The 14637-nt window shown below is 34.7% G+C and overlaps 1 protein-coding gene across 8 annotated transcripts in view; it reads right to left on the bottom strand.

The window, feature by feature from the left end:
- Positions 1–14637, bottom strand: part of IPO11 (importin 11) — a 92475-nt gene that overhangs the window by 38066 nt on the left and 39772 nt on the right. For all 8 annotated transcript variants that reach the window (XM_062018617.1, XM_062018613.1, XM_062018615.1 and 5 more), the window contains 7 exons: positions 12235–12361; positions 11129–11162; positions 10906–10946; positions 10007–10123; positions 8590–8703; positions 5391–5506; positions 3829–3905 (listed from right to left, as the gene is read on the bottom strand). In XM_062018617.1, the coding sequence (XP_061874601.1) occupies positions 3829–3905; positions 5391–5506; positions 8590–8703; positions 10007–10123; positions 10906–10946; positions 11129–11162; positions 12235–12361 (626 nt within the window). The remainder of the gene's footprint in view (positions 1–3828; positions 3906–5390; positions 5507–8589; positions 8704–10006; positions 10124–10905; positions 10947–11128; positions 11163–12234; positions 12362–14637) is intronic.

Genomic DNA, 14637 nt, shown 5'->3' with positions numbered 1-14637 from the left:
AACATCTTAAAATCTCTGAGAAATTATAGCAGTTTCTCTTCTTTTCCTTCCCAATAGAAAGGATATTAATGCTCCTGTCACCTGACATGGACCTTAGGCAGCTTTGAATGCATATCAGGAGGTTGAATGTCAGGAGGTTAGGACATCCCTTTTTTCTATGATATCTAGCAACAGGACAAGGGGTAATGGGATGAAGCTGGAACACACAAAGTTCCGTTTAAACATAAAGAAAAAACTATTTCACTGTGAGGGTGATGGAGCAGTGGAACAGGCTGCCCAGAGGGGTTGTGGAGTCTCCTCCCTTGGAGGTCTTCAAGACCTGTCTGGACATGTTCCTTTGCAACCTGATCTAGGTGGACCTGCTTCTGCAGGGGGGGTGGGATGAGATGATCTCTAAAGGTCCCTTCCAATCCCTACCATTCTAAAAAAAAAATTAAAAAAACCCCAACAAACCATCATATCTCAGTGCTTTGATAGGTCATCTCCTGTTACCACTTATTCTGGATACTTAAAACATCTTGAAAGAGATGATTTTTCACCTATCCATCCAATAACCTCATCAAGAGACTTCAATACATTTATAAATTAGCTTCAGTAGTATATTATTAGTGTCACAAATTTTTTGTAGTTACTGCATTCTTCTTAGAGGCCTGCAGATTATTTTTTCTTACTGGATATAAGACTTCAGACACTGATGAAGTAGACAAATTGTAAAGAAATGCCCATATAAATATGGCATGACACCAAGCATTCCACAACTTTCCATTCTGCAACCCTGTGATAACTCATACAAAGGTACTAAAGTACAAGCAGCAAAATCACAATAAGTTATTTCAGGCCATAGAAAAAAAAAACCCCACCCAAACACCTATAGATACAGATCCATGGATGTTGTAGAAACAACAGAATTTCAGTTATTCATCTGTGCATCAAACTCAATGATAAGCAAAAGCAGTTTTCTAGAAAGGTATCACCTTCAACTGATTCCACTATAACTCAACTATTCATCAATTCTCATGTTGGGTTTTCTTGAATCAAACGTTTGTTTTCCTGATTTGTGTGCTTTCCCATATTTTGTTGTACTTGTACCTCTACAAGTACAGTGCAGGCACATTAAACCTAATGCTCTTGAAATAGGTATATCTTGACTTTGACCATATTCCCCATCTGAAATTTTATCAGATTCAGCTATCATTTTAAGCAATTTCAGAGCAGAAACACATCCATCCTCAGAGAATCAACATATTCTTCCACGCCACACTATTCAATTTGGTGTATTGAGAGGGATTAAAAAGCTTCTGCAACTCCTTTTTAGAGCAACCATATTTCAACAGAACTTAAACAACAGCAGTAGTGCTGATATGAAATTCAAGTATGACAATTATGCTATGAACAATTATTGTACATCAGTAATAGCATCACAATCTTTGAAGGTCAGTAATGTATGTGAAATCAAGGCTTACATCAAATGCAACATTCTACTCCTGTATCTTTACAAACAGCATTGAGTATTTTAAAAGGCAAATCTAATTTATCTGTGCAACTCCTCTAACATCCAGTTCCAACAGTAGTAGTATCCTGAAATGGAATCTAAAGCTCTTTTCAGAATGACAAATACATCTGTAAAGCAATAATTCATATTACTTTCAGACTAAATAAAAAAGAAAAATCAGAAGTATTTCTGTATTTTTCCTTCTCAATTGACTGTTAAAAATCAAACAGATGTCACTACATTGACATATAACTACACTGACATGCGCTACAGGCATATGACAGGGCCAACAACAAAGACTGGTTCAAATAATGAAAAACCTAGCATAAATGAAAGAATCATGAAAAAAAAATCATTAAGTAAATCATAAACCAATTTTTAATGCATCACACAGTGGAACTGCTTGTCAACAGAAAACCATGTTTTAAAAGAATCTCATAAAGTACACAGGAGAAGCAAATCTCAAGCAATTACTTCTCTACGCTGTAAATTTGTTATGACTGAAAGTCAAAGAATGCTGAAGGTATATTCTCAATAACACAATCTACTCCAGCAGAGAAAGCACAAGAGTCTGCATATAGGCCTTCAAAATTCAAGTTTAAGGTACTACTGTTAGGCCAGATAGCAATGAGAGACAAGTAAGTACTTGTGCAGTACATAACCTTGGCAAGACTCTTAAGAGCATTTAAAAATGTGCAGCATTCATCAACAGGAAAAAAACCCCACAGCGACACTTTTCCATTAAGTGATATCCATAGCACAGTTCAAAAACTACCAGATGTAACTGGCACACAGTACACCTCATCCATCTTTGTATCACTTTGCTGAGGAAAACATACTGTTACAACATAGAAATCATCAGTTAAGTTTGTGCTTTGATGGTTAAGCTGAACTCCCAAATCCAATGTGAAACATTAGATGCTCAAAGAGCTCTTAAGGGTCCTGAATCAGAACCTGCATCACTGCATACCACCTGAGTTTTCTGAAAAAAAAAAAAAAAAAAAAAAGCTGCGTACAGTCACAATCAAGTCCCACAGGACCTTGCCCACAAAGCCAACTAGCACAATACAAAAGCCTCAACACAACGAATAACCAACAATTTGAATAATACACAAGCCAGCCTATTTGTATCTCCTTAAACATAATCAAAATGTCTACTTTTATATAAGTAACATAACTGTCTACTTTTATATAAGTAACATTTATAAGTTAACAATATTATTTTCCACAGTCCCTCTGGGTCCAAGTTATTTGTATCCCATTGTTGTATATGAATACCTCTAAGCACTAAAATTTATACATGACATAAAAATGCTCTAACCTGGTCAAGGAGACGATAAAATGTCTTCTCTTCCCCTCTAGTGTAATAACTTCTTGCCACATCTCTTTTCTTCTCTTCAGCAGAAGAAGCTCTGCTGTGTATCTCTAACATCTAAAGATCTCATGTATGAGCTAATTTTCTCACTCCCTTTCAGGTCTTATAGTTCAACCATATAAACCTCTAATAGGACACATTTTCTGAAGGACTTAAATGCTGATGGAGCAGTTAAGTACACCAGTAAAACAGTTATAACTGAATCCTGTTGCAATGGATTTAAATGAGGTACACTTTCCTTCAAGGGTATTGAATGATGTTGCTGCCTGAGGGGCACTGGATGGCAGTACTGTAATGTTTTTATAATTACCAAGTTTTAAAATAAGGTTAGCATTAATTCAAGATTCAAGCTCTATTTCAACATCACAGTGACATAGCTCTTGTGTAAAGTCTGTCCAGGTAGGTAGATTCTGAAGTAAACATAAAGAGAATTGCAGGCAAAGAGCATACCAGAATTGTTTCTGCTTTCTGGTGAAACGCACACCATACTCTCCTAAAGCAATCAAAGTGCTGCTTGACCAATATGCTTTGGGTAGTTTGAAAACATCCTTCATAACTGACTTAATGGGAAAGCTAATAATGGAAACTTAAATTCCTCAGACTAGAAATCATAATTCTGTTTGTAAGCAGGACAAGTATTCCATATGATCAATATGATTGAAACCCTGCACATTTGCTGTCTAGCTTCAGGGACTTTTCAAAAAATGTCTAAAATGATAAACTGAAATTTGTCTTATCTTTTGGGTACAAAACAGCTTTAATTTATTAAAAAAAGTGAATTATGGCAAGTAGATAATAAAAATTAAATGAGATGGAAAACAATAAAAACACACTCTTGTTTTTAATAGTTACAATTTTGCAAACCCTTTTAGTTCTTGTAAACACAGAGGCATTTTTAATGCATGAACACTACAAGCTGTAGAAAAACAAGACTCAGAAAATTTGTTAGTAAAAGGCTTACCAAGAAGGGCAGACATGTTCTGAAATATTCTCAGGAGCTCAGGGGTAAGACATGGACTGTTCTCCAATGTCACTAACCTAAGATCAAATTAAAGAAAACTTTTCAAATGATCTAAGAATAACACTGCACAATCATTTTGACAGATTAAAACACTAACTTCTAGTAACCATCTATATGATCCTTAATTAACACAAAAGAACTACTTGAAGCATATTTCAAGTGCAGCAGAGGTTCTTACAATACAACCATCAGTACAGGCACAGTCTTGTTATGGGAGGAAAAGAAAGAAAAACATGCTACTATCTTTTTATAAAGACAACATAATCTCCAAAATGCAACAGTGAGAATGTCTAAATACCCAACTTGGGAACTAAAAGAAGGCAGGTAGAGCATTCATGATGCAAGCATACCATGCTCGTAGTGTAGTGCTCTACAATTCTTTGAGGTCTGGAATGATGCAATGATTACTACACATAGAAGCAGAGCTGTAAGCTCAACATTGTTCACACCAATTTCTACATACTAAGGTTTGAAAACAGTAATTATAAATTAATTTTGTAGCTAAAGCCACAGTAACACATTCCAGTTTGTTCCTAGATCTTAGATGTGATATTACTGTTTTTCACATTTCTGATCATGTAAATTCTCTTAGCTGTCTTCCTGCTCTTGGTTCAAGAAGACATTAAGAGTCCCAACTGTCTCTACCAGCTCCATTCAAACGACTCTGATGCTCTATGACATCATTCTTCTGCATAAGCATCAGAATTAACAACATCGAGGTCAGTATTATTAAGAAGATCTAAAAGTTCTGAACCATACATTGAAAAGGAACCTGTTTCAAATTTTAAGATCTTGAACTTTAACTTGTTGTCCCACTGCCAACAGTGTTAGAAATTTAGTTTTGCTGCACATAGAACAGATTATTTACAGGTTAAGTATTTGTAATTCATATGCCCACCTACAATTTAGATCAAAGGGATCCCTCACTATTTCAAGACAAACTCAATGTATTTCTATTCTACAGGAAAGGAATGTGCTGAATTTAGTCCAAGTTAAGTTTCCTCCTTCCGGAGGATGTGTTCCTGTACCACAAAAACAAATTAGGCTCATTGCTTTATGTTAAGTCAACAAACAGCTTGTGATCAAGAAGAGAACTTTTACATTTTATCCTTCTAAGTTCACCACCTCTTCCAGCAACCTGCTCTGAATCACTGAGTCATCGTGCCCCTGATGATGCACGTCAAATTTTTAGTTTAGCATGTACATTATAGTAAGTTCAGGCTTTTTGCCTTCCTGTTCATCATCACATCAGAACTGTATCTCACCATCAGCTCCCTGAAAAATTGATTACCTAGTCTATTATTTTTAACTGTGTTTCTTTTATTACCTTCCCAACCTCATCTCTTTTGAGAAAAAGTAGGATATAGATGATGTCAAGGTAAGGTAAGAAGAAAATACAAATTCTTAATACAGTCAAATCTTTGTTCAAATTAGTCTTTTAAATTCTGTGGATATAAAATTAACATTTTAAAAATTAGAAACTGATAGAAGAACACTCTTACCATAACTCTAAACCATCTTCCAGAAGATAGACATGTGGAGGCTGAGAAACATCTGTACTTAGCTGAATAACTGGAAGTAGAAAAGGATACAGATTTTTGCTGTCTGCTCCCAGTCCCTATAAAAGTAAATAAAAAGTGTAAATGACTACAAAAACCTCAAATCAAGCAAATAGCACTGAAAAAAAAATATGTGATGCTGTTCTATTTGCATATTGTAAAAATGCATTCAGGTGATCCAAGGTTGAACTTTCATCCATTTCATAGAATCATATAATGGTAGAGTTGGAATGGGCCTTTAGAGATCATCTAGTCCAACCCCTAGCTCAGGTGACATAGGAACATGTCCAGGTGGGTCTTGAAGACTTCCAAGAAAGGACACTCCATACCTTCCCTGGGCAGCTTGTTCCACTGTTCTGTCACCCTCCAAGTAAAATAGTTTTTTCTTATATCTAAATGGAACTTTGTGTTCTAGCTTCATCCCATTCCCCTTGTGCTCTTGCTAGATACAATAGAAAACTTTCATACAGTTATGAAACAGTTTGATAACTGCTAAGCTGTCTCTCAGTATATCTTAAGAAAATTAGGTAAGTTTTTTGAAAACATGCACCTTATCAATGGTCTAAAAGAAAAACAATTATAAACAATACATCCACTGCTCATTTGCTTTCTAGGAATAGTCACAGCTTCGACAAATATTAAATGACTAAATATTGAAGAAAATACTTTCAAGATGCAGAAGAGTTCAAGGATTATTTCGTTATACCAAGACCTTTTCCTTCCTTCATAAGGAATTCAGTTAATTTTAACTACTATTTCTGGGTAATGCAATGCTCTAAGACTATCTACAGGCTTTCGAAGATCTCTGCCAAGGTGTTACTGTAAGCCTCTAGAGGCATTAGGGAATATATTGTACACGTGTAGAAAAATAGTGAAGAGATGCAAGTTACCATCAAGAATTAAAGCCATCCAAGCAGCTCATCTGGAATGCCATCAATCTGGGCCTGATTATTTGTCAGCATGGGTTTATGAAAGGCATGTCCTGCTTGGCGAACCTGATCCCTTTCTAGTCATTTACCTGGATGTTAGTAAAGCCTTTGACACTATTTCCCATAGCATTCTCCTGAAGAAACTGGCTGCTGCTCATAGCTTGGACAGGCATAGTGTTCTTTGGATAACAAACTGGCTGTGTGTCTGGTCCCAGACAGTGGTGGGGAACAGAGTTAAACCCCATTAGTGGTTGGTCTCCAGTGGTGTTCCCCTGGGCTCAGTGCTGGGACCTGTTCTGTTTAACATCCTTATCAGTGGGATCCCAGTACAGATCCTACTGGATGAGGGGATCAAGTGCACTCTCAGCAAGTTTGGAGATGATACCAAGTTGTGTGGGAGCTGAAGGAGTCGTCAAGCATCAGAGCAGCTTGCCCAGGGGAAGTGGTGGAGTCACCATCCCTAGAAATATTTAAAAGACAGGTGGACATGATGTTTAGGGATCTTGTTTATTGGTGGACTTGCAAAGTAATGTTTATGGTTGGACTCAATGATCTTAACGGTCTTTTTCAACCTAAATGATTCTACAATTCTAAAAGGTCAAAACGTGTTTATCTGATAACAGATTACCAAAAACTTCCATTTCTGTAGAATGTTGGTCAACATAGCTATTAATGTTATATGGCAAAATCTGTAACCAAAAGTTACCTAGATTTCCTTAGTTCTGAGAACTGTAAGACTCTGTGAACTAAACAAAACTAGCTGAAAACATATCTATGAGCAAACTAAACCTAATGCTAATAAATATTTTCTGGAAAATTTCCCTACAACACAGATATTAAAAAAAATCTACAAAAATCTACACACGAATAATGGCCTGTGACTATCCATTTCACCTCTATTCTTGGAATTACTGACACACAGAAGCTAGTCACGAACAAAGATAGTAGCCTCTGCCTCATAGAGTTTTCAACGGTTTTGACCATTCCAGTTTAAAAGAGTTATTAGCATAGATAAATCATCAGAAAAAAAAACCAAAACAAAACCAGACTGAAATACAAAGAACAGGATGGGATACAAATCCTTTACATACAAAATCATGCAGATGAGAGTTGCTATCATCTGTTTCATAAAACATACAAATAAAGCAGAAGAGAAAAACTAGGAGATTTAAGAAGGGATGACAAAGTATTTTTTTCCCCTATGCTACATAAAAATGTTACATAATTCATTGCAAAAGGACATAGTAGGTACCAGAGGTTATGCAGCAAAAAGGTAGTGGTAAAATTGATAACAATAAAATGTTTGGAATTCTAAATAAGCAAGATGATTCACAATTAGTCAATGTCAACAACAGCCTTTATAGGCATTAAATCTAAGAGTTATTATTTCAACAGGAAACATATGACCCTAATCTGAATTGAAATGAAAATTTAAAGAACAGCCAAAGTGTAACTAGTTGTCATGGCCCGTATCTAGGCTTATCAATTAAAAATGGCTCATCTTCACAAAAAGTTTTCAAGCAGAATAGAAGTTTCACATCCCTGGGAGCTAAACAGAAAGCAATAGGGAAACAGATGTGCTTACGCTGAAGAATAAAGCTTGAAACATACAAAATGATCATAAAAGCAGGCTGACACCCCTGATGCCAGCTGCAAGATCCAGGAAACAAGAACAAGCTCTTTCAGAAAAAGTCACTACGGAAGGTTCAGATACAAGATTTAGAAAAACTAAAACCCTCCAGAACGCAAGCAAATCTGCCTGAAGAACTACTTTTACTGAACAAGTCCCTGGAAACAATATACTTAAACATGGCTAATGTAAAGCACTTATCTCCACTATCAGAGAACCATGTCTTTATTTTAAACCTGAAAAGCATGTAGAAACAGATACTCAAACCAATATACTATCTTCATTTTACCTATATGTGTGTATACATATATACCTATATACACACACACACACACATATATTTTTTTTATATATACACACATATATATTTATATATATAATATATATGAGATATATATCTATAAAATATATAATATATATATCTATATATACATATACACACACACATATATATATATGTGTGTATATGTATACATATACATATATATACATATACAGATACATACACATACAGAATATGTAGGCTTGTTTAAAGAACCAACCTGTTGTAGGAGATAATATTTTTGTGACTCTGATCCCTTACCTGGACAAGATGGATTAGGGTAGTTAGAATGGCGCATCGCAGCATATTGTGCTCCTCACTCTGTTTCCATAGGAGTGGTAAATACTGAACCAAACACCCTACATATGGTCGTATCTGAAGTTGAAAACACAAATTTGTTTCTCAATATGTGAAACAAAGCAACTACTTTATACCAACTATAATTTCTGAAGTATTTACTAACTATTTTTACTGTGTCAAAAGCAAAATTTGCATCTGCTCCTCTTTCGTCTTCCTAAAACACCATATTATATGCTCTGTGACTGAAGCAAGTTCTGTTTGCACAGCAGTTTGAAAAGAACAAATTACTTATATAATCTGTATATGGCAATCAGGCTTAATTAGTAAATAGAACACAAAAAAATTAATCTGATAACCAGAGATATTTTCATGTTAATACATTCTTCACTTAGACAGGATTCCTAAATAATGGCATCTTTAAGCGGATCAGAAACTACGTCAGTAAAGAAAAAAAGAAATTTAAATGCTGAATAACCTCTGAAGTTATCCATCCTTTGTGCAGCAGTTGAACTTCGTAACTTCCAGAGGTTCATCCCAATCTACTTTCAATTCTAGGATGCTCTACAATACTAAAAGGTTAATCTATTTGTCTTCGAAAGTATTTAATTAGGAATTAACCTGAACAGATTTGAAAGATTCTCTCTCAAATTTTTTTTTTCTGCTGCTTCTCTATCACGGACATGTGCTGTTATATTGACTTCTCCTACATGGGACCATTAGGAAAGTTTCATTTGGCTCTCAGATGTACTTGTAGAAAATGAAGATAAACTCAAAACCATGATTTATCTCTGTCCTTAATACCCTAATCACAGAATCTCAGAATCTCAATACTGATAAGAAAAAAACATCTGAAGTAGTCAACAATTCATTTTCTAGTTGTGAAAATTCATAATGTTTACTTGAAACTTTTCATGCAGTTAAGGAGAGTGTTGTACAGGCAACTGTGATCTGTACCACTGCCAACGACAGATTAAAAAAAAATTAACTGCGCAGTTCCTTCCAGTGTGAAACATTTGTTCACTAAAATCTCTTATTACATGGTATTTAATAAAATACTAGTTCAGATGTAAGATGACACAATAAATTATAATTAAGAGAAGAAAATTGCAAGGAATGCAATAAGCAGTGAAAATCTTTCTGTACTCTAAAAATATTAGTCAATACAAACAGCAAATAATGTAGTAACTGAGCAATAACATTTTATGCAAAAGATAAATAAGAACTGAAAAGAATCAAAACAATGTAGCCATTTACCATAACAATAACCAGCTTATCAATGACATTTTTCTACTGTTATGCTGTTTGTAGAAGACAAAAACATCAAGTTCTCCTCTGTGTTCTTAGTACAAAGCTCCCACTGAAATCTATAGACGCATACCTGCATATTGACTCTTTCAATCACACAAGAAAGAACGTGAAGAACATGCATTTTGGTGTCACACTGTGTTACTTCTTGAAGAAGCTGAAAGAGCAGCGTAAACATGGATTCCAGATACTAAAAGAAAAAGAAACAGCTATAGATTAGACTGTCAAAAATACAACTAGTGACATGAACTGGCAATTTGCACGTATCCTTACAACTCTTAAGACATATACTAAATTTGAAAGACAAAGTGTGCAAAATGTTAATCTTTCCTTTGGAAAAATGCACAAAAGCCTAAACAAGACTAATGTTTAAAAAAAAAAAAAATCAGATTTCTTCTTACATAACATTTCATAGTTTACTTAATGCCATTAGTAACGACCTCTTGAAAGAACACAAATGTACAAGACCAAGAAAGTATGTTTTTAAGGTGCTACCTTAACTTTTCAAATATAAATATTTAATATTTGTGTGAAACAGCCATTCAGGAAGTACAGTGTGAAACAGACATCCTAGAAAGTCACATTGGTGTGGACACATATCTGTTAAAAGACAGCATTCAAACTGTCTTAGCATGAAGAGATTCAGCATCTGGTAACACATACTGTATCTATAGTAATAAACACAGTGCTAGGAAGTTGTTACAGTCATAATACTAAAAGCTTTTGAATTGACTTATCTGTATATTCTACATTAGCAACCTTAACAGCAGCAGTATGAGTCTTTACATGTTTTGGACCATAAAGTCTGAAGGAAAAAAGATGTTCACACACACATATTACTAAATAGTGTGGTTTAAAATTAAATTAAATTCTTTTTCCTGGTTTAAAATGATACTAGAATATTTTTATTTCTGCTTCCTCTATGTATCTATATGCCCACTAGATAAACACCGATATAATTTTTTTTTTTACCGGTAGGAACTGGTCAGTTCTGAACTCAAAGTCATCTACAGGTAAACAATCATTAAGGAAAAATAATATAGATTGCAGATGGATACAAGACTCAAATAAGGAAATAACCCATGGACACAGAAAATTTATACTGTAAAGAATTTGGTATTAAGTTTCAAAATCTTTATTTTCTAGTAACTCTGAATTAAGAACTAATCAAATATCTTTGCTCATAAAAGGATATTTAACTTCAGTGTCGTAGCTGCCTCGATGCGGACCTGAAAAAGTCAAGAAGCAACACACATCCATTAAATATTTTGACTGTTAACATAATATCTGACAATATCACATCAATTCTTGTTTTTGCAATTGACTAATTCTACTTGTTCTGTAATCCTCTAAGAAACTTAGTTCAACTCAAACATTTCCATTTGTTTTCATTTTAGTATCCTTAAAATTTTATTTCACATTGCTAAATGGGTACCACTTGGTGAAACTATTCAGGCAATGCCTTCATGAAGGTCAAGAAACAATTATATGAGAAGATATTTAACGTATGAACACAGCTATTGCAAAAGAGAAGTTCTACTTGATATTGTCTCAAGGCTTGCCATCACCCAAAAAGCAAAGAAATAACAAATCAACATTTACCAAGGAAGAGCTTGATAAGACACTCGGAAAGAAATAAGTGAAGACAGGCACAATACTGACACAGAAACACAACCTTCTCTGCTAAGGCTGTCTGGAATCACAGAAATAATTAGTAATTGATAGTCACAACAGTTAACTAACAGGTTGGATAAGTTGACTTGTTTTCTTCGGTGACTGCTAGATGGGGTTTGTTTCAAAATAAAACCAAATAACTGGAAAACGAGCTTCCCAACCTCACCTGCTAGTAAACTGAAATTGTAGTTTAAAACCACACAATGTACTCAACTACCCTAGCAACCTATGCTATTTATCATGTTCTGCTAGCAGGTAACTATGTTGACACATAAATAATACTGTACACTGCAGGAACGAGTCACAGAAATTATTTCTCTCAAGACACTTCACAACTTTCTTCTTGCAAAATCCAAACTGTTGCTGTTGCCATTCATTTCCCTATCAAAGTCATCATCTAGTGAAAATAATAAGAGCTAAATTCACATCTCTGACTTTATTGTTCAACACATCCACAATTAAAAACAGACCCACAGCTTTCCAACAGATTATTTTTTGCAAGACAGTTCAGACTTTATGGTGTGACATTCCCAATCAGGTTTACACAGGTATAGTATTTGTTTTGCCTGTGTTTACAGAATAAATGTATAGTCTAAATGTATAGTCCAAAACCTTACTTATACTTACCACTAAGTCCTGGTCTTGAAGCAAGTTACGAATTGCCTCATATAACACAGGTCTCAAGTCTGATTTGAATTTTACAGAAACCCACTGTCCAATCAGCCAAATTACTCGTCGGCGTATTGGTTTGTATCTTTCAAAGAAAAAAGGACTTAAGTCACTATACTTGCTCTTCTACAATACTTTGATGAAAAAGAAGTTTAAGAATAGCTAGCAAAACATTATTCCCCAAAACAAGTATTACAAGGTTTAGTTCATCAAGACCAACTTCAGAACTTTCATGGAAAGTCTTCTCAACCACAACTCGTCACTAGAAGGTTCATGGAACACCAACTCAGTCTGAAAAAGATAACTGCCATCCTGAATTACTTCATCTTGAAGGGCTCACTAGAGATATAGTTTATTCTCCACATAGCACACCAATACAAGAAACTACAATAAATCTTGCATTTATTACTGCCATCATGGTGCCTACTACTTTATTTTGACTTACCAATAATAGTTTCCAGCAATTTCCTTGACATTCCAATTCAATTTTACATCAGATAAAATTCAAAATTGTGAAATGAAGTACTGCATTACAGCAACTGTCAGAGTATTTCACATTATCACTCTAAAACTATTCTCAGAAGGACATTACCTGAACTTGCACCACTGCCACATCAACAGCACAAATCATACAGCTTTACAGTCAATGGGAAGATGTAATAATCAGAACAACGAGCTGAAATTCTTAACATACTGACCAAGAAAAGTACTCCATATGACTGCTATTTTTCTCCACTGAGTTTAAAAGCTAATCAGGAAGAGCAGTTCAGATTTAACTGTTTAGCTTTCAGACATACAAAGTTAGCAAGATGAACCCTGTTCAAAGAATGTTAACAAATTATTTTGCCTTGTTATCCTAAACTTGATGAACTTCTGCCTCATAAGCCTTCAAGATAACAATTTAAATTGAAGTTATTGAGGCTTCTTTACATTTAGTAAATGTGATTTATGAAACATTCCATAACCACAAGATAATAAAAGCAAACCCTCAGAAAACATGGAAATTGTGGAAGTAGCACATATACCACAGTTCATTAGGCTAAAACACAAATGTAATAAGGAGTAATATCTCAGTGTTGCTTGAGACTTGCTGAGTGGCAGCAAATCATTAATAAACCATGCTAAAGCTTGACTTACACATGACATTGCCTTACTAACATATCATCCTATTTGAGAAACGATACAACTTTTTGTACTCTTAGAATATTCATGTCTGATACATAACCTTGTAAAAATAATAGAATCACACAGTCATTTAGGTTGGAAGAGACCTTTTAAGATCATCAGGTCCAACATTAACCTAACACATCCAAACCCATCACTAAACCATGTCTCATATCAGAATACTAAAAAACTAAAAGGTTTTTTTTTGAGATTGGTGTTGGATAGTTTTCAAACCACTATCATATAAAGAGGTTTGAAATTTGTAGTGGTTTAGCCCTGGTTGACAATATATAACCTCCTGCTGGCAGTAAGGATTTTGAACTCTAGTGATACATGTTTTACCATCCATATATCATACCTACATCTTTATTTCTTTCTCCCTGGTAGAGAAAAGACAGAATTTTTGGGGGGCTAGCAGGGTGTTTGAATTCCATTTCTTTTTTTGTTTGGTTGCAGGGGTTTTGTTGCTGTGGTTGGGTTTAGGGTTTGTTTGTTTTGGGATTTTTTGGTAGTTTTTGTTTTTGTAATGTATTTATGATCTCCCGTGGGCAGAAGAATTTCTAGGAACATTTTAGAAGTCCCATCTTCCACATTGACTACATTCAGGAAAAAGTTCACCTGTTAATACATCATTATCTTTTACACTAAGAGCACACACTAGAAATAAGCAGATTGAGCCTTCTGGGCCTACAGCTCTCATAGGAAATGGGACCATATTCCAAAATAAGGCAGTTTCTGTTCCAATAGTTGTAGGATGGTAACTTTAAGCAGCCTGGACTGTATTCAGGCATTCAATTCAAAAGTATCTTGGTATCAAAGTACTGTCACATCAATACTTTCTCTCAGTTGGAAAAGCTGTTTTAGTAAATAATTATTGAAAAAACCTGTAAACAATAAACTATCATCATATTATGGAAATGTTTCTCCTTAAGCAGTTCAAAACTAAATATTATAGCAAGTGATAGATTTGGCAATGCAGCATTTCTAAAAGTCTTTAAGAAAATTTTTGCATTAATCCCATAATTTTCAACATAGCTGACAGACTCGCTATCAACTGACAATGAAACAGTCAAAGAAAACAGAACACAGCAGAACAGCAGAAGCAGTTCAAGCAAACAGGGCTTCAAACTTCTGGATGATTTCTGCTGCAAGTTTCTATTCTCATAGAAATTTCATTCTAAGGTACCACAAATGTCA

This window comes from Colius striatus, chromosome Z, assembly GCF_028858725.1.
Source record: "Colius striatus isolate bColStr4 chromosome Z, bColStr4.1.hap1, whole genome shotgun sequence".
In the NCBI taxonomy this organism is placed as follows: domain Eukaryota; kingdom Metazoa; phylum Chordata; class Aves; order Coliiformes; family Coliidae; genus Colius; species Colius striatus.
The sequence above is the reverse complement of the archived record's forward strand: the minus strand, read 5'-3'. Positions and strand labels throughout refer to the sequence as shown.